At 44.3% G+C, this 22,850-nt stretch overlaps 2 protein-coding genes across 8 annotated transcripts; both read right to left on the bottom strand.

Moving 5' to 3' along the window:
• LOC122618586 (protein encore) lies at nucleotides 1-22,665 on the bottom strand. Of its 7 annotated transcripts, none has more exons than XM_043795142.1 (14): nucleotides 22,425-22,665; nucleotides 11,137-11,600; nucleotides 8,667-9,321; nucleotides 8,514-8,609; nucleotides 8,298-8,454; nucleotides 8,072-8,225; nucleotides 7,687-8,010; nucleotides 7,415-7,629; nucleotides 6,615-6,965; nucleotides 4,275-5,190; nucleotides 3,604-4,213; nucleotides 1,839-3,547; nucleotides 1,677-1,776; nucleotides 1-1,575 (listed from the first exon to the last, which is right to left on the bottom strand). In XM_043795142.1, exons 2-14 carry the CDS (start codon nucleotides 11,575-11,577, stop codon nucleotides 1,520-1,522), a joined length of 5,784 nt encoding a protein of 1,927 aa, XP_043651077.1. In that variant the 5' UTR covers nucleotides 11,578-11,600; nucleotides 22,425-22,665; the 3' UTR covers nucleotides 1-1,519. The 7 variants fall into 7 exon arrangements, with proteins under 7 accessions (XP_043651077.1, XP_043651078.1, XP_043651076.1 ...); XM_043795143.1 differs by having other exon boundaries at nucleotides 8,298-8,439; nucleotides 22,425-22,664; XM_043795141.1 differs by having other exon boundaries at nucleotides 8,298-8,439; nucleotides 8,514-9,321; nucleotides 22,425-22,664.
• Nucleotides 11,748-15,757, bottom strand: LOC122618588. Its single transcript, XM_043795147.1, has 2 exons — nucleotides 15,525-15,757; nucleotides 11,748-12,667 (listed from the first exon to the last, which is right to left on the bottom strand). The coding sequence occupies exon 1, from the start codon at nucleotides 15,755-15,757 to the stop codon at nucleotides 15,623-15,625; it is 135 nt and encodes a 44-aa protein (XP_043651082.1). The 3' UTR covers nucleotides 11,748-12,667; nucleotides 15,525-15,622.
• Nucleotides 22,666-22,850: the final 185 nt, after the last annotated feature.

Raw genomic sequence — 22,850 nt, forward strand, 5'->3', positions numbered from 1 at the left:
TAACTTTAACTAATCATGTGGTTTTCTTTTTTATTATACTTTTCGATTTTCGCATTTTGTTTGTATTCTTTTCTTTTCACTTGCCTATATATTATTAGATGGTACATATACATATGTAGTTACACGCTAAGCTAATTATTTTGTTTAACAATAAATGTATAGCTGCTTGACTTCTCCATCTTCTACTGATCGTACTCCATTGTCTGTTTTTAATTTGCTTACGAGTTAATAACGAATTTTAGCTGCAGCTTCTTTGCATTAAGGAACAGAAAATTTTACGGAAATTCTATTTCGAAAGAACATAAACGTAATAGGGCAAAATTCAAATCAAAAATCAAATTTAACAAAATTTTCATTAATTAAAATTACAAAATAATAATAATTGACTCGCTAAATTATAGATGTATTTTATATGTAGATGTTATAGGTCCTAAATAAACAGATTTAGTGGCTGTGTCGAGACTTGTGTCGAAGAGCTTTTCACGAATTTTGCTGAACAAAATTAGATATAAGACTCGCCCCAATTCTGGCGGCAGATTTGGGGATCCTTGGGTCCAGAGGGCCAGGCTGTCCGGTCGGGTCGGTCGTTTGGTTGATGGAGTTTCTGTTCACGCTTCTGCTTTCGGTTGAGATTTCTAACATAATTAAAACGCATTCAATTAAGCACACCAAAGCAAGGCGATATTTGAAATTTGGAAAACTGTTGGTTTTTTGGTAGCAGCTTTGTAGGTGATAGGTTAAAAATAGTATTCGAGAATTCCTGGAGATTCTCTTGCTTTAGCGTGCAAAGAGCGATCGTCTCTGACTTTTAATTCCATTTCTGAAACTTCACTTCTCGAAACTAAAGTCTACCTGAATATCCTATATTATGCTTCAGATGGGAAGTGAAAAGGACTGTGTTCAAGTTCGGTCAAGTGTCCAGTTCGAAAGTCCGTTTTTTGGGGGGCGTCTTGTGTTCATTTATTGCTTCTCCGGGTACTCGATTTTGTTGTTTTATTAAAGACTACTTGTAATGGCACAAAATATACAGCATTCAATTCTTTCTTTCTGTAGCGGTTCAGTTATTGTAGCTATATCCGTACAATAATCCTTAACTATAGAGGCTATATGCTATGCTTTGTCGGTCTCCCCCTTTCCCATCGCTTGCTGCGGAAGATAACAGTGATGGCTTTGCTCTGTTTCGCTCTCCGGCTCTCAAGTGGTGTTCATGGTGTGTGGATAGTTTGGTTTGGTTTTCTGGTGACTTGGCGACTGAGTCCCTGCCACGCCCCCTTCCTGTCCAGCTGCTACCAATAGTGCCCGACAACTCTGCGGCCAGCACTCGACGAGTTCTATTCTCCTCCTGCGCTGCTCTTCCATTTCCATCCGTTTGTCCGGTCCACTACCTCTGGTTTTATGTTTGTCAACTACGTTATGTTCCACTAGATTAGGATGCTATTTATATTTATCTTAGGTATGCCGTTATGTGTATGTAGTTTTTGCTTTGCTTGGGTATCCTATATCGGTTTTACGGCTGGCTTTACCGCGGACGCGAACCTTTGTAGTTAGGGTTCGGATGGCGACTGGGATGACGCGCTGGAAAAGATGCGTATATGTCGTTAGCTTAATTTTTTATCCATAGTTATTAATCAAAGTTGTGAGATAACCAGAGCATAGGACCTAGTATCTGTACTCACCTTGTATCATCATTGTGGGATACATGCCGGCCACTTGCGCCATTTGAGGCCGGATATCGTTCGACGGAGATCGTCGACTGTTGGGCAAGGCCACCGAGGGCTAATATATAATAGGAATTTATTAATAAAAGTGACAATTTTAGGGTTTCAGCGAATACTCACATGGGCAAAGTACGTCTGGCCATACTTGAAGTACACACCGGACGCCCCATTTGGATTGTAGCCGCCGAGGGCGGCAGCAGCGGCCACGCCGCTCAGCACCGCCGCCGTGGCCTGTTGGCTGCCAGCAGCTGCGGCGGCGGCAGCGGCGGCACTGTGGTGCAGCTGGGCAGTGGGAATGTGCGAGCGGGCGCCACCGCCGCCACCCGGCTGATGGCCACCATTCGAGCCTGCCGCTCCCGAAGCGCCACCTGCTCCTCCACCTATTCCAGCATTTGGACCTCCTCCGCCTCCGCCATAGAGCGAAGGTGGCGAGGCATTCATGGCGGCTCCGGTGGTCTGATCCAGCACCACAAATCCTCCAGAGTGGCTTACCAAAGTGGGCTGTGGCTGCGGTGGTGGTGGGGCTGCTGCGTTGGGAGTGTTGGCAGCACTGTTGCTCTGGCTGCCCACAATACTGTTGGGCGAGTTGTTGCTGCTCTCGTGGCTTCCACTTCCTCCTCCATTGGCGCTGGGCGAGTTCCGTTGGGAGACGCTGCGTCGGTAGTCCTGGTTCATGGACTTCTGACTCCGGAAACTAGCGGCTCCGGCATTTAGGCGCACCGGTGGCTTTGACTCGTAGCTCGTAACTCCAGGGCTCGAGTTTGCTGCATAACTAGGCGGTGGTCCACTGATCAGCGGGAGCTGGTTGGGCTTGTTATCTCGTTTCACACCCATCGTATGTGGTGGTGGACCACGATGTTGGTAGGAATTGGCTCCACCGGATGAAGAAGCACCGCCCAAACTTACGCTGCTTGGAGAGGCACGCGGCGTGGGCTCGTTGTTGGAGTTCAGCAGCGGAGTCTTTGCTCCAGAGGGGATGCCGCCTAGTGGTACCGAATGTCTTGGGTTGTAGCCACCTGAATGGTAAGGCTTACGTACTCCCACTGAGTGTGCTCCTGAGGCTCCGCCATGATTCCTCTTCTCATAAGGCGAGGTGTAACCCTCGTTGCTGTTCTGGCCCTGGTAGTAGTGCGGAGTGGAGCTGTTGCTGTGATAGCCACCGCTGTTTCCGCCGCCACCCGCACTGCTGCTGCCACTGCTTCCATTATTTGGAGCCGGCGGGGTGCTGAACAGCGGTGCTTGTCTTCCAGGAGCCGCTGGAGTGCTAGGAGCCGACTGAGAGGCTCCCTGATCCATGTTACCGCCATTTGAAGGATAAAACGGAGCGGCTGTAATAAGAGCATGATGGGGAGCACTTTGTGGCGGTGGTGGAGGCGCCTGCTGCACCACCTGAGGAGCCGTTGGAGGACCTCCTGGCCCTCCGGCTGCTGCCGCCGCCGCCGCTGCGTAGGGGAAGATATTCGTTGGGATCAGCGCGGTGGCGTGTTGGGCGGGGAGAGCGTACACATGGGCGCCACCCGCACCACTGAGATCCGTGCCAGTCGCTGCACCACCGTGGGCTAGCGTCAGCGTAGGCAGCGCATGATATGTGGTTGTGCTGGCCGCCGGCGCAGCTATGATCTGGGCAGAGCCCGCTGACGGATGATGAGCAGCACCGGCATGACCCACCGAACTTGGTGTGTAGCTGGGGTTGTAGTGGATCGAGCCACCGCCTGGTGTGCGCTTAACCCGAGTGCCATAGGCACTGGAGGTGACCACGGATCCATTGCTCGAGTGCTGCTGCTGCTGATGGTGCGGCTGATGCGGCTGGTGGTGCTGTTGCCCTGAAACTAAATGGTAAACTTATATAGAATGCACGATTTATGGTGGGATTTATATTATTTACCTGAAACCACCGTTGGTGGTCCTGTGGTTGTTCCAGGTCCCGCGTGCGGCGTCTGCTGTGGCATTGGAGCCTGACCCACCTGCGGCTGGGAGGCTACCATGGGTGCGGCGGCCACTGCCTGCTGAGGCACGTAGTACGAGATGGGGTGGTAGTACGGGTAAGAGTATTGAATCGGATAGGGTGCCATCGGAAGCTGTTGCAGCTGCGCTCCGCCACCCGGTTCGCTGGAGTAGATGAGCGGAGCCTGGTATATCGGCGTGCCATTTGGAGCCGCTGCCGTGGCGAACTGGGCCGTTGGATAGGCAGCCGCCGTCGCCATTGGCATCACTGTAGTGGCTCCCGGTCCGCCCGGCCCCGTCTGGTATATGGCCTGCGCTGGGATGAGTCCTTCACGCGGCTGCTGAGCCGGATCAAAGACAGGTATCATGTAGGTGCCGCCAGGAATCTCTCCGCCTGCCTCGGGGGAGGCAAAAAGTGTCTGAGCGGGCGGATGACTGCTGGTGGTCAGTTGGAAGAGCGGCTGAGAGGCACCACCGGCCGTGCCTACGCCTGGTTGCGGATAGGCGGCATAAACCATGCCCTGCGGAACCGCATAGATGCTGCCATCGGGCTAAAAGGAGAATCAGAACATCAAATAGTGAATATAATATAATATTTATCGATGGACTTACCCCCTGCTGATATGTGGTGGCGCAGTAGGGCGCAGCCCCATTGGGCGTAGTGGTAGTGTGAAAGACGGTAGAGCCGTCTGGCGCCTGGTAACTCTGCGTGTACGTCCAGGTGGTTGTCTTGGGCTCCTCGACGGCGGCACTGGGTGCGTGGCTCTGGCTAGGAGTCTTCACCTCGCACTGGCTGTAGGGCGTGGTGCTGGGCGACACCGATTGGAGGTCACAGTTCACCTGAGTCACCATTGGGAGCGGTGTCTGGCTTGATGGGAGTTCGGTGATGCCCACCGAGGAGGTGGCGGAACCGGATGAGGAGGGTCCAGCCATAGGTTCCTGTTCCTGCTCCTGCGGCAAGGCAGCCTCCAGTTCCAGCTTCTCGCCCACAGCACAACAGGCGGGTATGTTCGGACTGGTGGCCTGGTTCTTGTACTTCTGCACCTCGATGCGATCGTAGTTCTTAGTGGATGTGGAGGTGGTGATGCTGAGGCAGGCGGTGGCACTGGTCAGGCTATCACAATCATCGCCCTTGGTGCTGGCCGAATCCCCGTTGCCGGAAAGCTGCTGCTGGACAGGCAACGATTGCTGCTCGTAGCTCTCGTATCCCTCAGAACACTCCATTCCAGGGGAGTGCGCCTCCTCCTCCGCATAGCTCTCGGTGGAGCTGCAGGACAGCTCAGTGGTGGCATATTGCTGGGATGACTGCTGGTGCAGCTGCTGTGGCTGCTGCAACTGCTGCTGATGCTGCTGCTGAGACTGTTGCTGCTGCTGCTGCTGCTGTTGCTGCTGATGTGGCGACGACTTGCGATAGTTGTTGTAGCCGCCGGAGGAGGTGTTGCCCTGGTTCTGCGATTGGTATTGATTGCCCGTGTGCTGGAGCGCCTGGTTGGGCGGCAGATTGGACGGGTCGTAGTGGTAAATGGAACTGCAAAAATCGAACGTGATTATAAGCTTTTTGTACATATTTGAACATAGTTCTGCTGATAGGATTGAGTGTGTTATTCGGGTATTTTTTCTCGCTCGGCAACATGCAACGTTCGAATAGGAAATTTAAGAATAAAGAGTAGAGGACTGCGATTAAAATAATGTTTTAGGGGAAAATGAAATGTAGACTCCTTCTATTTTAATCGCAGTTACTTGAAAGGAAAGTACAGTCGACACAAGCGTCTGCTGATAGAGTTTCCACAGTTTTGTGGTTTTTTATATTTTTCTTTGCAGTGTGTTAGCGACGCGACGGCAGCGACAGACACTGAGTATTATATAAGAGTAATTGAAAAAAACAACAACAACAAATGGCTTGATTGATTGGATTGATACAATGCGATATGCAAATTGAACAAACAACACATAGGATATGACGACAACACTGGCAGACGATAGACGATAACACACGATACATTCAACTCATTCATTCGATCAACGCTGAAGAGGCAAGCTTGGTGATTTTAGTTTCAAACATGAAAGGTGGAATACTTTGGCTTATATAGTGAAAAAACGCTCGATTTCGTGTTAATATGGTGTCAATGAGCGTGGCAGTAAAGGCACAGAGTCAAGAGATGTATAGACAGGTGAGGCGAATAGTTATATATTCAGAAGCAGCTGGTGTTGCGCTTGGTGTCGGGTAATTTGGTTCGAGTTAGGCAGATAATTTACAAAAACAACATCGATAAGTCTTCACGAAAAATGAAAAGCTAATAATATTGCATATTTCACATATAATAACGTATTAATATTTATAATAAGTAAATAACAAGGCTAAAGTTATATAGGTATAATTTAAATATGGCTAGATATTTGGTAGATATTAGGCTTCAAGCAAATAACTTTTCCGCATTAAACACAGATAATTATATAATTTTATAAATAACGTGTAAACTATAGAAGTATCTAAGCAAATAACTTTTTCACAAATATATTATTTATCAAAACTCTGTCGAGTTGGCAGAATAAAATTGTTTTATGTTTTATTTAATAAATATTACGTTAGGATATTTTACGATATTCAAAATAATTATTATTATTGTTTGTATAGAAATTTGAATAAGATATGCGCTACTAAAAGTTGCTCTTTAACAGTAAGTACATTTAATTGATAGGGAAAACGTTTAACAATAGTTTACCAATATATTTGAAAACATTATATATATATATAAAACTGTGTTCTAAAGCCGCACTTGTCGCTTTGTTTGTTTAGTTAGAATATGTGTAAATCGAGAAAAAAAATTAAATAAACGGATATACCAAAAGCAATTGCAGTAAACGAATGCGATAATTTTGCAGCGATTTCTGTATTATATTTTTTAGTTGTTTGTGTGGTTTAATTTTCTTGGTTTAGTTTTTGTAAATTACCCGTCTGCATTGACAATTGGTTGGAGGGTTTGCGGATCAATGAGGAGGCTGCCAATTGGCACATTCGAAATGTCTGTAACGGCCCAGACAAGTCCCGACGTTCCCGACGAGCAATTGGACGTGGACGACGGATCAGCCCCGGTGGCTTCTGTTCCCATTTCCACGGAGGACACGCTGACTGCTCCTGATCCTCCACCGCCGACAACACCACCCGATGACATGGGTGGTGCCACCCGGCTGTGGTTCACCATGGATGGATGGTTTAGCTCCGGCGTCTGCCTGTCGCTGCCGTAACTCGTGGGCGATGGAGTCACGGAGTCGGAGCGCACGGACTGGGTGCGCGTCTTGTAGCTGGACGGTGGGGAGTTCGAGTTGGTTTATATGTTGGTTGGTTCATTTGTTGTTGTTATTGTTGTTGTTGTTGTTGGGATTGCATACAAAAATGGTTTTGGTTTGGATTTTTGGGGGTATTTTTAAGTTTGTCAATTTAAAATTATTCATAATTTAAGAAATGGAGCGAGAGCGATTTTGAGTTTGGGTACATGGACATGGTTTCAACATAAAGTTTACCCTGCTGACCGGCTTCACTAGGTTCTTTAAATAAATTGTTTTGCTTAATAAATGAAATTATTAATCACTTCTAAAAAAAAGCTGCAATTTTCAAATCATTTAAAAGAATCTACAATACTTATTACTAAGAGAAGTTTCTCTAAAAACAAAATAAAAAATGTATAATTCTCGTCTCAGTGAAACCGGTTACGTTTAACGATTTTGAAGAGACAGACTTCGGGGCTACTCACCCACTGCTGGAAGGAGACAGTCGCCATGGAGTGCTGCCAGTTGAGTCCTGCTTCACAAAGCCACCGCGTCCACTTTTAATCGAGGTTGTTGAGTCGCCGCGAGGCAAGGAATTGTTGCCAGGACCTCCTGAGCTGGGCGGACCTCCGTAGTTGCCAAAGTTGTGCGACTTGGGCACGGCTCCACCGGATCGCATGCCATCGCGAGATTCCGTGGACTACAAGATTGCATATAAGTTATTTGGAATCTTGTACTACTCTATGGAAACTCATACATTTTGCATCTGCAACATCTTCCCATTGGGCCTCTTGGGTCTAGGTGGCTGAGACTGCTTCTGCTGTTGTTGCTGCTGCTCCCAGCCACCGTAGCATTCCTCCTCGCCACCTCCGGAGTATCCCTCATGATTACCCCCTGTTCGACTGAAGATGCGGCTGCGCGCCCTATCGTAATCCTCCTCCCGCTCCTCGAAGCTCTTGGCCTTGCGATCCAGAGAGAGTGGGCACAAGTACGGCGACTGACGCACCTCATCGAAGCTGTGCGTGTCCCGCTTCAGAATTGACTTGCGTGCATCGTCGCGCACCAGCGACTGGAAGCGGATCTGAAAAAGTATTGATTAAGTAATTAGTAAATAATAAATGCGCCCGTGCGCGACTAAGTACCTCCGGTATGCGCGTGTTCTTGGCCACGGCCACAATCACACACTGCTGCGTCTCCGTGTCCACATTGTGCTCCATGCCAAAGAAGGCGGCAGTGCGATGGATCAGCATACGATTGTAGGAGGAAGCTGGCGGAAAGCGGTACTCACAACCACGACTGCAAATGAAAAGGGGTAAAGATGATTATATTTATAATACTAATACCGATTACCGTTTTCCACCCGCTCACCTATTTTCCTGGACAAAGTCTATTAGGTCCTTCTCAATCTTCAAGAGGATGTTGCGATCCTTGAGGTTCTTATTGAGTGTGTCCCGGAAGAAGACCAGAAGATCGGTCCCGCCATAGTCCGTGTACTGCTCGCTCGAGTTCTCTGATTGATGAAAGACTAGAATCAGTGAGTGATGAGCCTGGGTATTGGCCAATTGACGAAAAGTCGCCACTTACCGCGCGATATGAAGCCCGAGGTGTTGTTGCTCGAGTTGTTGGATAGGCCATTGTTGTTGGACATGTTGTTACCATTGCCGTTTCCACCGCCGCCTCCTAAATCAATGCTGCCAGATGAGCTTCCACCGAGATTCTTCAACCGTGGTTTGTTACCTTTGGCATTGGTGTTGGCACGATGCTTCTTGCCGCCTCCTCCTCCCCTGGGCTCATAGTGGTACGGCTCCTCGTCATGGTTGTTGCTCAGATTGCTGTTCTGGCTGGACATCTCGTGGCGCTCGTGTCGATCATGCCGCTCCGCCGCCTTGTAGTTCATCCCAGAGTTGTAGATCACACCCGTCGATGAGTTGTTGTGCGGCTTGTTGTCCAAACCATTGGCCTTCAGGTCAACGACGAACTTCTTGTTACTGCTGTTATTGTTATTATACTCCATGCCGCTGCCGTTGCTGTTGGTGCGATTGTGTTGACCGCCGGATTTCTTTGGAGGCGATAGCTTTGGGAACTCAGCTTCATTGCTGAGCGGCACATTCTGCTGCGGCTTTGGTGGCACACACTGCTGCTGTTGCTGCTGTTGCGGTTGCTGACTAGTGACAATCACGGCTGGCGTCTCCATCAACGGCGAGTTGCCCATTCCAGCTGATTGTGCTTTGCTGCTGCTGTTGATATTGTTATTGTTATTATTGTTGTGCTCGTGGGGTTCCTCCTGGAGCTGCTGCTGCTCGGAGGCAGCCCGCGGCGTTGGCGTGCGAGGTGGCGAAGTGGACTCACGCATAGCATGGCTGCGCGTCAGATGTTTGCCCTTCATGTTGCCCTGAAAGCAAAAGCAAAAGCAGGCGACAGGTGAAGTTATTAGATTTGAATTAGTAACAAACGAATGTCAAAGTTGACCAGGGTTGAGGTGAGTAAGCAGTCAAACATTCTAAGCCTAGCACTTGTACACCCTTATCTGGTTTTTCCGATAATAAATTTTAAATATCCAAACTGTTTTCTGGATCGTCAAGTTAATTGAATCAACTACATTTTGGTTCTGTACAGTACATAATGTATACTTCGAATATACCAACAAATGGCAGGTGTTCAAAGTCAATCCATGATGCAATTGTTTGGCTCATTGGAATGTGAAAAACAAACGACCCACACACGGGAAATTCCGTAAAGGTTACCGGGAAGTATACTCCGCTTGGTTGCCGTGCTAGGCTAATATTATATATGATATGTATACCTTATGTAGTCCGCCCAGGATTGCCTTTTGACATTTTTCGCGCGCTGAAGGGCAGGAGAAAAACCAAAGGATAAGCGCAGTCAGGCGTTCAGTCTGTCGGCCAATCGTTCAAGTTTAGTCATCAGGCACATTAATTACGTTCCCTTGCTATTTGTTTTTCCCCCATTGATTTTCTGCTATACGAAAACTAACGAAACTGACATCATTAATCAGCTGTTGAAGTCACTTGACGTGGCCAACGGGCTAGGTTAACACTTGAAGCTTCAATAAGAAGCAATTAAGAACGCAACAAAATACCAATATATCTTCAACCTAAACTTAAATGGTGTTTTGTAGCTTCAGACCTCAAGAGTTCCGAAAACTTTTAAGAATTTTCCGCACTTACTACTTAAAAGCAAGTAAGCGTAATGCAATTGACAGATGGTGTGAAAGAAAAACTTTGCTGCCTAACCTTCAGGCGCAGCTAATTTTCCAGTTCTTGAAACTGGCATTCAAAGTGATTTCCAGGAATCTGGTACACCCATTTAATTTTCGTTGTGGGAAAAATCAATAAATCGACCTTGGAGCCTCGCAGCAGCAGCATTTGCCAGTGAGTGCTCCATTATGTGGGGAGTGGGTGAATCCGGGGGTGGCCAGGAAAACCACTCTATCGCCCAGCACATAAACAATGATTGACGATAAATCCTGCATGAGCAGTTAACCAAGGCAACCGGCCGACGGAACGACAAAACGACCGACCAACCAACCAACCAGCCACCCACCAACTCACACATAAACCTTGAACTCTGTTGGCAAAAAGCGTTTGGAAATGTCTGGGATTGTGGGACAGAAGCGAACTGCTGCAGGAGCAATCAGAAACACGATTACCAATTGCAACACTTTGGCCGCTCGGGGTCGAAATGGGGAATTTCCAGCAAATGCGATTCGCAGAACCCAAATCCCCATGCCCCCGACGACATAACCCATCACCCTTCTTTGGACTGCCACTGACCTGACCCAGTTTACTAGACGTTTTTTGGGCGTGTATCCTTAGCTCGAGAGTTCAGTTCATGGCTGCACTTATGTGTGTGCATCCTGCGAGAGACACGGAGAGATACCACGGGCACCACAAGAGAGAGCTGCGAGAATCGTGAGCACAGCCGAAAGGATGTTCAGTGGGGAGAGGAGAACCCAACTGCAACGCGACACCTGACCAGACCTGACCTATATAGAGCAGTTCTAAAATCCCTGCACTCCCCTGCTTGAACCATATAGTACTAACCTATTTTGCGTGGCATATAAAGAACTCAAAATGGTTTCCTATTATATATTACAAGGGATAAATTTTGCATTGTCTTTCGTTATTAAGCTAAACTAGATAAGGGGAAAAGGATCACAACCTTGTGGGTCTTCGGCATTACTTACTCGTCTATTGCCGAAGCTGTTCTGTCGACCCAAGTTGGAGGATCCAGCCGCCGACTGGCACTCCTCGCCGCAGTTGTTGTTGATGTTGTTGATGCTGCTGCTGCTGCAGCTGGTTGAGATTGTGGCAACGGAAGTGGAGGAGGATGTTGCCGCTGCGGATGTGGCTGCTGTGACTGTTGATCCTGTTGCTCCGGCAGTGGCTGCGCCTGCGGCTACTGGTCCTGATACTCCTGCTCCTGCTCCCGATCCCGATCCAGATCCCAATCCCGATCCCGATACTGAACCCACTCCGGATGAGTTGGCGCTTGAGGCAACGGCGGCGTTGGCACTGGCAACAACAACAACGGCGGCCGCAGCGACCGCTGTTGAGGCAGAAGCGGCGGAGGATAAATTGGTTGGAATATTCGTAGCTAGGGCTACTTGAGATTTTGTGGAACTCATAATCACAGTTTATGTCAAGTGTACTGAAAGTTAAAAAATGCAATGCAAAAATGAACAAATAATTATTTGATTTACTGCTTGTAACAGAAAAAAATATAAATCCATAAAAGAAATCCAGAAAGAAAATATTCTTGAAAATTCGGAAATCCCAAAATGATTACCTCAATATGTGAGTTAAACTATTGCATTTTGTTTACAGGGTTTTATGTAGCTCCAAAAATTTGTTAACAAATTTTCATTATTGGTTAGTTTTGTCTTTTATTTCTTGATGTTTTTGTTGTCTGCGGCTCATAAGAATTTTTGCTTAGTTTTTCGTTTAGTTTAGTTTATATTTGTACGAATATTTTGGTTTTTATTCTTTCAGAAAAAAATCATATTTGTCGAAAAGTTACGGCAGTGCAGTTGAGAGAATACTTTTTTATAAAAAAGGTTGAACCAAAAATCTCTGACGCTGATGTTTTCACTCGATTTGCTTTGGTTTTGTGCGACTTAGAATAGTTTACTCTTAGTTTAGTTTATTTGTTTTTTATAAGATGCAAGGCTTAGTATTTGTAGATAAATAGTTATTGTATTGGATTTTCGTGGCAAAAAACTTTGCGAAGGGAGGAAAAATAAAACACTATTTTAGGGTATTTTGTTCGTTATTGTGGTAATTGAGTTTTAAAACGATTTGGTTGTTTGTTTCTTTGTTGTTGTTGTTGTTTTCTTTAGAACTTTGTTTATCACATTTACACCATATCACCGAAAATCAGAAGCTGCCCTCACTTTTTGGTCTGTACACTTGCTCGATTTTCCCAGTTATTTTGTTTAAAATTGTATTTTACGCACTAAACACTTAGGTTGCTATTTCTATAATTAATTTATATATGTATGTATATTGTATAGTTAAAAATATTTTAGTTAAAGCTTTCTTTCTTTCTGGTTGTTTGTGAATTATTTCTCTCGCTGACTTTTTCCTTTCCTCGGCTTTGTTATTTGTTTGTTTATGTTTATGTTTATTGAGATATTTCCATCTGGTTGTCTATATAGTTCAGATTCTTTGAGGATTTCTCTGACATCCTGTTGTTTCCTGTGGCACACATTTTACCATCTGCAAAGTTGGAGGAAGTTTAATCGAAGGCTTTTCCCCAAAAGAGAAAAACGCGCAGTCGAGAGAGAGAGAGAGAGAGAGACGCGGAAAGCGAGAGAATGGAATGAATCCCTTTAGCAAAACTGTGTATCCGTGTATCACACACTCGTAGACAATCTGACCTTGTTTACGATTTATTTTGATATTCAAACTGCACGAACCGAAAGCCGAGAAAATTTCATGATGCGAATATTGCCCTCGGCACGATTAGAAGGGTGGATATTCGCCTGCTCTCTGCTCTTCTATCTTCAGGGCTCCTCAGCTCCTGGCGAATATCCTTATAAGGACACCACACACACACACTCAAACGCACACACCGAACACCCGTAACAAGCGACTGGTTCCCATTCAGCGTAATTATCTTGAGTTTTTGATTGTCACAATTTATGGAGTAGGTAGCTAATTTCGTTCACTTTTTGTGCCTCCTCACAGGGGTTGAGCTGAACTCCCAAAAATTGTTTCAAATTTGATGTTTATCTGTCCGAGTTGAATGGACTTTGCATAAATAACTGAGGCAAGTCGGTGTTTGCATCGGCAAGTAAAGGAATCTTGGGTAGGGGGGCCATTCTTTTCGTTTATATAATTAAAATTTTCGGTGTGAAGTTCAGGGAAACGGAAAGTTCCCAAAAAGTTTTATAATAGCTGAAGGATTTTTACATTTTTCGTTTGAAAAAAGAAGCAACGAAAGTCACTAAACTTGGAATCGCAGGGAATCTTTAGAAATCCGTGGAAGATCTATTCAATTTTGAATAATATACTGCAAATTAAATTTTAAGAAAGAGCTTTTATTAACGAATATTTACTTAAGTAATATCTGTAATAAATATATTAAGACCTAACAAAATATGATGAAATTTTAAAATGACCTTGCTTCATTTTTTCCAAAGCGTTTAGCCCTAACAAATTATGACAATTACAATTTTCCCGTCGCTTGTTTTCCTCCAATACTGATATAAAATGCAAATACCAGCGACGCAGAAGAATAGATGAATAAAGGTTTCGAGGAGGCCCTCCCCCATTTTGGGCCAAAAACACCTGGCCAAATGCGAAATGCCATGACAGACGCTGTGAATCTTTTATTCTGGGAAATACCCGCGAAAAATGCGAAAGGCGAGTGGAAGCGAGAAGCGAGGAATGAGGAACGAGATTTGGAGAATCGCACGAGAGAAAAGCGAAAAAGTGGGCAGGTGACAGATGACGTAGCCGCCTTAAAAAGAAACACGCATACGACGTGTGGCACACGACCAAAACGAAGGTGACGACGTCGTCTTCGTTTTGCCACCGCTTTTCCACCGCTTTTCCTTCCCCCATTCTAACGGCTTTTGGTGGAAACGAGGCGAAGGCAAAGCCAACGACAAAGTTCGCCAACCAAATTTGGGACAAGAGTCGGAAAATTGCATTCGGTTGAGGAATCTGAATCAGAACCAGAATCCCGAGAGCGGGGAGGGCGCGGTGTGGAATTATGGGTTGCATGTGGCAGGGTATTACGACTTGGCCTTCCTGCTGTTTGGCTGTTTATAGCCGCTCACTCACTCACACACTACACACACCCTCTCTTTCTTCGCCTATCGGCCTCTCCTTTGGACCGCCAGCCGCTCAAAGCGACAAACAAAAAGCTTCCTCGTAGTGACGAGTACTAGGAAATGTGTTGCGGTCGTCTAGTCGGCGGAGATTAAGCTCCAAAGCGCCTGCGTGGGAGAATCCAACGAAGTGAAGGGCCTTACAAAGTACACTAAAGAAAATATTCAAAAATGTTTATCATTTAACTGGTCTACGTACTAAACAGCAAAGGGATTCTAGCATTGTAAAGTATCGTTTTACTTCTAACCATACAAAAACCCCTCTGAAAACCATAACTCAAGTTTAATTTTTAGTAAATTTAATAACAATAAACTAAACATTTCTTCGAGTGTATCCCCGGAGAGAGCATGGCGTGCCTGCACTTTAGAAGCTCGAGCAGGAAGTTGGCTGCAATGCACCCGCAAAGGCGGCGGAAGGGAAATGGAAAATGAGCCAGCGAAAAACCCCAACAGAGCAGAAGAGGAAGAGGGCGAAATGGGGCGTGCATTTCCACCTAGAGCCAAATAACGATTGTAATTTGTTGACAAGTCGATGATAAGTTCTAAGCATGCAGTTTTCCACCTCTCGCACGGAAAACTCTTACTAATTTGTATGTTGAAACGTCACCGAATGTCGAAAACAAAAAAAATAAAAGCCTGAAAAAGAAAAATACGAAATGAAAACCGAACCCGAGGAAAAGAGCCGAACTCTCGTATGTGAGTGTGTGTGTGTGTGGGGGAAAAACGTGTGCAACTGTGTATGTATAATACACCAAAAAGGCCACCGAAAAAAATGTCTTTAAAGCAAATGAAAATTCCTCGCGACTCGAAAACATTTTTCTCGTTTTCGCACACATTTCTTTGCAATTATTTTTTTTTTTTTGCTTCGTATATATATTTTTAAACACTCTGCCCGGCAAAGAGGCTTCCTTTTGAGCTTTACATATATCCATTTACCACTCGGTGTCTGCAATTTCACTCGCACAACTCGGTGGACTCTAAAACCGATATTTATATTTTTTCAACGCGCGTGCCATTTGTATTTTCCTTCATTTTTTTTTAGTTTTCACCAGCAACTCTTGTATTGGGGAAGCGAAAAGCGAAGAACAGAGCCCCACAAAACGCAAAACCCCATCGACCATTGTTCTCTCTCCATCTCACTCTCTCCGGTTTTCTGCCCCTCTCTCACTCGCTCGCTTTTTGTTATTTTTGTATTTCTGCTTGAAAAACTAATTTTCTCGGGCACTAATTTTTCTTGCCTCCGCTCGTTTGCTTCATTGTGAAAAATGTATTTTTAAGCTGCTGCTGTTGCTGCTGCTCCGCTTCTCCTATAGATGTTGCTGCTGCGAAGTGGCTGCTAGTTGCTAGTTGCTGCTGCTGCTGCTGCTTGATGTTTCTGCTGCTGCTGCTTTTGCTGCTGCGTTTGCTGGTACGGATGACAATGACAACTTTGGCAACGGCTGCGACAGAAGCGACGACCGCTGGCGGACATTATGGGAACACGGCCGAATGGATACTGGGCCAATTCGCTGGCGGATGGTCTCTTTTCCTCTGCGTTTCTCTCTAGAATCTCTCGGCCGAAAATCTCCTTCGTGCGCTAGTGCTTTTCCCCCAGAAGGGTGGCAAAAAAACAACAAAAAAAAATATAAAATAATAAAGCGAGTGTTTCGCTCTCTTTTTGCTTTCGCTCGCGTAGATGGAGAGCGCTGCGAGTGCGTAAAAGCTTCGCGGAAAACAGGTTAAAGCGTATGGGTTCCCCCTCTCTTTCCCACACCCTAGCCCCCTCTCTCTCTCGCTCTCTATAGATATCCTCCCTACCATATAGTTCGCCCGATGTCCCATGGCCCGGAGGCATAATGCTTATTGGGGTGGCATTTGCTCGAGACTCTCCACTCTGCAATCACTCGAAGAAATTATGCTTTCAATGGATTATGCACAAAAGTACGGGGGGATACTTAAGCTACCCTTTAAAGTTGATAGAAATACTTATATCGTGACCATTAAAATTTTATCATTTAGAGAAAATACGAACTAGTTGGCGACCAGTTTTTAGAGCCTACATTTGGGAGTTCTTCTCAAATGTTAAATATAACTAATATAATTTTATATAAAATCGAAGTTCTTGATTGATTACGTTATATGCAATATTATTTATACATAGATATTTTTTTAATAATTTCATATATTTCGCGTAATCATTTTTGCCAGTGTTCTCATCTACTCCTTCTAGTTGCTGCTGCTCCTGGTGGCTATTGTTGTTGCTTTTATTGTCCTTCGCGATGCGTGTGTGTGTGCGTGCGCTGCGTAGCGAGTGCAGTTGTTGTAGTTCTTCTGGTTACTGGCCATCTCATCCTTTGTGTTTTTCTGCGTTTTTTGCCTATATATCCCTATATCCCTGCTTGGTTCTGTGGCTTCACTTCCTAGCAGGCCGCACAAGGACCTTGGACATGTGAGCATAAGTGCGTGAGAGGGAAGAGGGGAGAGTCCTGCAGAAGGAGAGAGGAAGGGGAGCGAGCCAAACAGGAATGTTATGGCACAAAAGGGTAAAACAAAAACCTCGTAAAACTCGATGGAAAACATGCTATAGTTGGAAATCGAATTCAATTTTAATTGAATGTAAATACTAAAAGAGATTTTTCATCAAACCAATCTAAATCTCAGTTTAAAACACTTTTAATCAAAGTGCTAGTGTGAAAGCCAGGCAGCTAAGCGAATGGCAAATAGTTTTAATGGAGAGAGAATATATTCGACTGTTCTATATCCTTTAAAACTACAAAAGCCAAATTCAAATAGATGGTCGTTGTTTGTTAAATGTAATTTTCTAGCTTAATTTTCAGTACTATTCCCAGCCAAGTCTACAACATTTAAGCCACTTAAAACTTATCCCATAAATCATCATATACCCTATATCCCACAAAAAACTTTTTCCAATTCAATTACCCTCGCAAATCACTGGCAAATTGACCAAAAAAGTGTCCATCAATTGAAGTTTTTCCATCTCTTTTTCCACTGCCCTTTTGCCATCTCTCTTTCGCTTGCATATCTGTCAATTTATAGCCTGAAATTGCATTTGATTCCTGACGGGATATGCCAGTTATTTTATTTGCCTCTGAGTCTCATCGTTTGAGTGGGCAATAAAAAAGCTTTTAGGACCTCGTTGCTTGCGCGAATAGAGGGAAATCATGAGGGGGGGAAACAAGGAGCGATAAGCAAGCGACAAATATCGCTTAAATACATACTTTTGCATACACCCCCATTCCAAGTTGAATATGATTTTCCAGTTTATCGAAATCCTTTCATGAGCAGTCTGGCCTGCATCCCGCAATTTTGTGCTGAAAGTCAGGTGGAGCGTGTCCTAGATTCCACTACAAACACACATTCAACCCATACTCCTACAAGCACATACACACTGATGCGCAAGTTGAGATTCCACCACGAAGTATGCAACATAATTTTAGTGCAAACAACGCAGTAAGCTCAACTTTTTGCCCAGCGGGACCTTGAATTTAATCAAAGTTGCTCCATCTATCTATGCAATCTATCTCTTTCGTGCTGCCCTCTCGCTCTGGCAAATTGCAAAATAATTTGCATCGATTAGCCAAATGAGCACCCCTTGCTCCCATATCATATCATCCCATTTTTTGCTATCAAGGGACTTTTTGTAGCGCTTATTTGCATCTGGGGGATGTCAAAATACGTTTCCCCAAATGCGTCGTAATAAGTAACTGCTGTAAAATGCTGGGAATACCAGGAATCGAACTGGGAACGATGGCAAGGAAACAGAGATAGAAAGAGAGGGAGGAAAAGGACGAGACTGTTGCTTCCTTGTCGCTCTCCTCCCTTCGGTTAATGTAATTGCATATTCGTGAATGTCGCGCCTTTCGCCTGCAATTACGACATCTTATTTGGGTCAACACGGAGAGATTGCTCTCCAGCGACAGAGAGGAGGCTAGCACGAGCGAAAGAGTGGGCGATATGCGAATAGAAAATGAGAGGTTTATACCCCGCAGAAAGAGAGGGGCCGAGCCTAAGCTCCGTCGCACGTGTGAGCTTAAAAGCGCATCGCATTTCGAGGCCAAGTGCCGAGTACGAGGATACGAGAATACGAGGATGCGAGGATACTACCAGCATCCGTCTGTCACTTCCGCAGGCAACTGCAGTATCCAGAAGGGCGGTTGGGCGGCTCTCACTGGAGGGTAGGAGGTAATCGTGGGGGTGTCCAGTGGGTGTGGCCTGCGTTGGCCCAGTTTAGTTGGCCCACAGGGCAGAGATATGCAGATGCAACTGCACCGATTTCCTGCTGGAAATTCAATTTAAATGTTGTAATACCTGCATGCCCCCCGGTGACTAAAGGTTACCAGAATTATCGCAGTTAGTAACAGGAAATTAAGGTGTTGGTTGGGGAATAAAAGGGCAGTGTTTGCAACACGAGTATTCCCAGTTTATTTCATTGAATAAAAATTCGCGTGTTATAATGGAGATGTTGTTTATAAACAAACTGATGTATGTATATTTTGATTCGATCCCTGCCTGCTGCTTGAGTTTTTAGCATATACCACAATGTAACTTCACTGCCCATTTAACCTTTACAAAAGCAACCACGAGATTTTTCAATAATAGCCAAGATTACTCTTTAGTTAGTCACAGGTTTTCGCACTACACAAATTGTAGGTTGAGCAGAAAGATGCCCATAATAGCCTTTCTTACGATCCTTCTGGGGAATATTAAGCAAGCAAATCTAATCTTATTAGTCGGCAAATGCCAAAGCAAAGTCAACTCTTGCCCGGGTGAATCCATCCACTTTGGATCCCCTTAACCCACCGATGACCCCCCTGTCACCTGCTTAACACCTCGACGACTGTACGCCTCCGCCGCCTCGTTTTACGGCGCAATTAAAATGCTAAATGCTTTACGACATCGCCCAGAGGGGGTCCTTTAATTAATTTGCCTGTGACAATGCCTGGGCCATGCCATGTCTCGTGTCCTGACGGCCATGAAAGGTGTTAACAACAAACGCCTGGCCAAGAAAGCAGGTGGAGGGCGGACAAGGCTACCATTACCTCCATTCACTTGACCCAGACAGACAGATGGAAGAGGCGACCCAAAGAAGTCCTCATTCAAGCGTGCAAAGCTCTTACTAAAACCCTGATGATGACAGACCTTATCCAGTAATATGACAAACATTTCCATTTCTTCAATGAGAACTAATTCTAATCCGCTAGGTTTAATAATAATTATACATATCTATCTGATAAGGTAAACATTTTCAACACATTTTACACACCTAAAAGCCTACTAGCTGACACACGGCCAAAACTTTTAAGGCCACATTTGAGTTCTGCCGAGCTAAGCACAGCTGGCAAACCGAGTATCCTGACTAGCAGATGTCCTGTAAACTGCGGACTGGTACTCATAGCAAAAGAAAAAATATTAATAGAAGTAGGAGGGCTAGACTTCCAGTCTCCTCAATCATTCATTTGGCATATGAGACATGCCCGTTGCATACGAAAAGGGGCACCTGGGAGCCGACATTTGGGGCCATTTGATTGTTGTCTTCGGGTTGCCCCGGCTTCAGTCCACGTAGCCCCAGCCGTAGCCACCTGCGGGAATTATGAAATATGCAAAAAGCATCTGCACGGGCCTAGAGGCACCAACCACCCAACCACCCAGCCACCTCCTTCGCTTTTACGGGAATAGAATTCGCTTGGCATCGCAACTTTGTCTGCGGATGTCTACAGGGGACAACGGTGGGGCAGGTGGTGTGCGGAAATAATGGGGCTCTTTGAGCCAAATCAAAATCAAAAACAAAACTGGCGCAACCGATGTGATGTGTCTGCTCTTATCACAGGCGATTATTCATAAGCAGCAGACTAAATAAAATACAGCGCATCTTCGTTAAGAAGTAATCACCAAAATATTAATTATTCTAAGTGCATATATACAAAAAATTATTTTTCAAATTGATATCACCTTGAAAACCCAAAAAACGGTTGTAAATGTGTTTAGGTGTATGCAACAAAGTATTTGCATGTAAAAGAACTTGTTTTCTTAAAGAGTAGTAAGAACGATTAGTGTTTTTGAATTTTTAGTAATGCTGACTATAAGCATTTTGCAATAAATTTCAAGATACGTTTTCCAACTAACGGGAGTTTGCCTGCCGAAAAATCGAAATGCGAAATCAAAAGATGTGCGCCTGCCAGAATGCGTTTGAAAATGTAAATAAAATGCCATCCGATAGCAAGTGGCATGGGCGAAGGCAATAAATTAATTTACACAAATTCTCGACATTCTCGCATGAAAAATGCTTCGCTTTCGCGAGTTTTTGCAGTAAGATTTCTGTTCAAATTTTTTTTGTTTGTGTAATGAGTGCGAAACGGACGGCCGAAGCGAATCCGAGCGCAACACAATCGACTAACTAAGTAGCAGCAGCCACTAAGACAACAACTACAACATTGTGTGACAACGACGACATTTCGTTTAGAGCATCAGCCAAGATACATCATCCTCATCACGACATCATCGGCCAAAAGCATCATCACTGGTGGAATCATTGGACGCAGGTATCCGAATAAAACAATAAACAGAGAATAACAAAACAGCGACGTTTTTAGTATAAATTTATATCAATGCGAATAAGTATACAGTGGGCACTTGCAGTGAAAGACAAATGATAGATAGACTTTATTATTTCTCAATTGAGAAATCCTTTGCTTTTAAAAAAGTATGAAAATAAAGCAAGAAAGGAAAATTAACTTACACTTTAACCACTTTTTGATAGACTTTCTTGTTCAAGTACTGACTTCACTCACTAATAAGGTTTAATCGTCACCTGTACTCAAGTAAATTTGTGTGGATTTACCAAAAATAAGAACTATTTTCCCCGGGTTTCGGTGTTTGGGAGAGCGAACAAACAAAAACCTGACGACATTATTGCGACGCCAGCGATGTAAGAGAATTGGAGACAAATGCGAGGAAGGAGCAGAGAAGGGGCGGGGTGATATAGCCGGGCTGGTCGGATGATTCGCAAAATAGATTTTCAATAAAACCCACTCGAAAACGCCGACAATGGCGGACGCAGGCCAAAGAGCCATTTCGAATCTATTTTAAACACAAACAAAAGCATTCTCTATAAATCGAGCAAATGCGAAGAGGAAGAAAACTTACAAAAATGTTGGCAAGAATGCGATATGTCACCAGAAGTTGAGGGTTTCTAGCGAACTGGAACGCACATTTTTGTGTTTTGTAACCGATCTGCAGCAGTTTTCAAAAATATTCATCCTAAACCCTATACATTAAACAGTGCATTAAATATAAATAGGCTAAACTTAAAGGACTAGGACTAGAATGTTATCTGAGCTCGGAAAGAAAGATAAAATGTACAACTCCTCCATGAAACTGAAATCCTTCAGTGAATAGTCATAACAGTAAGTACTCATAACAGTGCCGTGCTATAGTTTTTCATTTCTTTATATATAAACCTATAATCAATATAATATAATATCAATATAATATAATATCAATACAAAATAATATCAATATAATATAATATCAATACAATATAATATCAATACAATATAATATCAATACAATATAATATCAATACAATATAATAGCAATATAAAATAATGTTAATAAACCTAGTATCAAGATTACACTCACACCTGAAGAATGTGATGCTAAAATTAAATTATATTATTAAATTTACTGAAGCATGGACATAAGATGAATGAAACATAATTTATTTCCGATAAACTTATACGTATTGTGAGCGTGAAGGCCATGAACTCCTGGTATTAGCCATGCTATAACTTTTGTTCAAACCCACAACGAAGTTCTTCGGCGAACAAAAATCCCAACTAACAACTCCAATTAGACATACAGCCCGGAATCAGATAACGGGGCCTTCCCGGCAGCACTACTAAAAGGCATATACTACATACATACAACCATACAGTGGTGATAAATATGTATGTGCACATGTGTGTGTGTATGTAGTGCACTTTAAAATGCAACCGCAACCGGCGGCTGCAAAAACCGAAAATGTTGCAATTATAGTAATAAGCACACACTATTAATTTCAAATCCACATCATTTTCAACGCAAAATGCGAAAAAAGGATAGTTCTAACGAATTTTCGGGACATTTTCTTAGAAACTCACCATTTTCAGTTCTGCTGCCCATGGCGAGTCGTTGTTGTTGCTTTTCCTTTGGTTGATCTTCGTTTTGATTATATGCGATTTTCCAACTTTTCCGGGGTGGCGAACAATCTGCGGAATCGGCACTGCAGTTTTCGACGTTTTTCGCGGTGTTTTCCAAGTTTGTTTAGGCCTTTGTGGCACGCATTTTCACTCGCGGCCCTAAAACATATATATGTTTATTAGAGCTGGCACAAAAAACGATGGCTATTCGATATTGATGTTGCCAGATAATTCAAGAGTTGCTCGAAACTACATCTCTATCGACTATCGTCGGCACTTGCTTAATGCAATACGGTCCCATTAAATATCGAAAGGACAAATAAGACAAGAAAGGCAGATTAACGGTTTAAAAACGTGTTAATAACTTATGAACTTTTTTAAAATCGA

Source organism: Drosophila teissieri, chromosome 3L (assembly GCF_016746235.2).
Source record: "Drosophila teissieri strain GT53w chromosome 3L, Prin_Dtei_1.1, whole genome shotgun sequence".
In the NCBI taxonomy this organism is placed as follows: Eukaryota; Metazoa; Arthropoda; class Insecta; order Diptera; family Drosophilidae; genus Drosophila; species Drosophila teissieri.

Bases quoted from the DNA above. Each gene is read 5' to 3' on its own strand.
- LOC122618586 (XM_043795140.1), bottom strand. From the start codon at position 11,577: ATGAGTTCCACAAAATCTCAAGTAGCCCTAGCTACGAATATTCCAACC. The intron at 8,226-8,297 runs GTGAGCGGGTGG...TTTCATTTGCAG, and splicing joins GACTTTGTCCAGGAAAATAG to TCGTGGTTGTGAGTACCGCT. The intron at 8,011-8,071 runs GTACTTAGTCGC...ATACTTTTTCAG, and splicing joins AGAACACGCGCATACCGGAG to ATCCGCTTCCAGTCGCTGGT.
- LOC122618588 (XM_043795147.1), bottom strand. From the start codon at position 15,757: ATGTCCGCCAGCGGTCGTCGCTTCTGTCGCAGCCGTTGCCAAAGTTGT.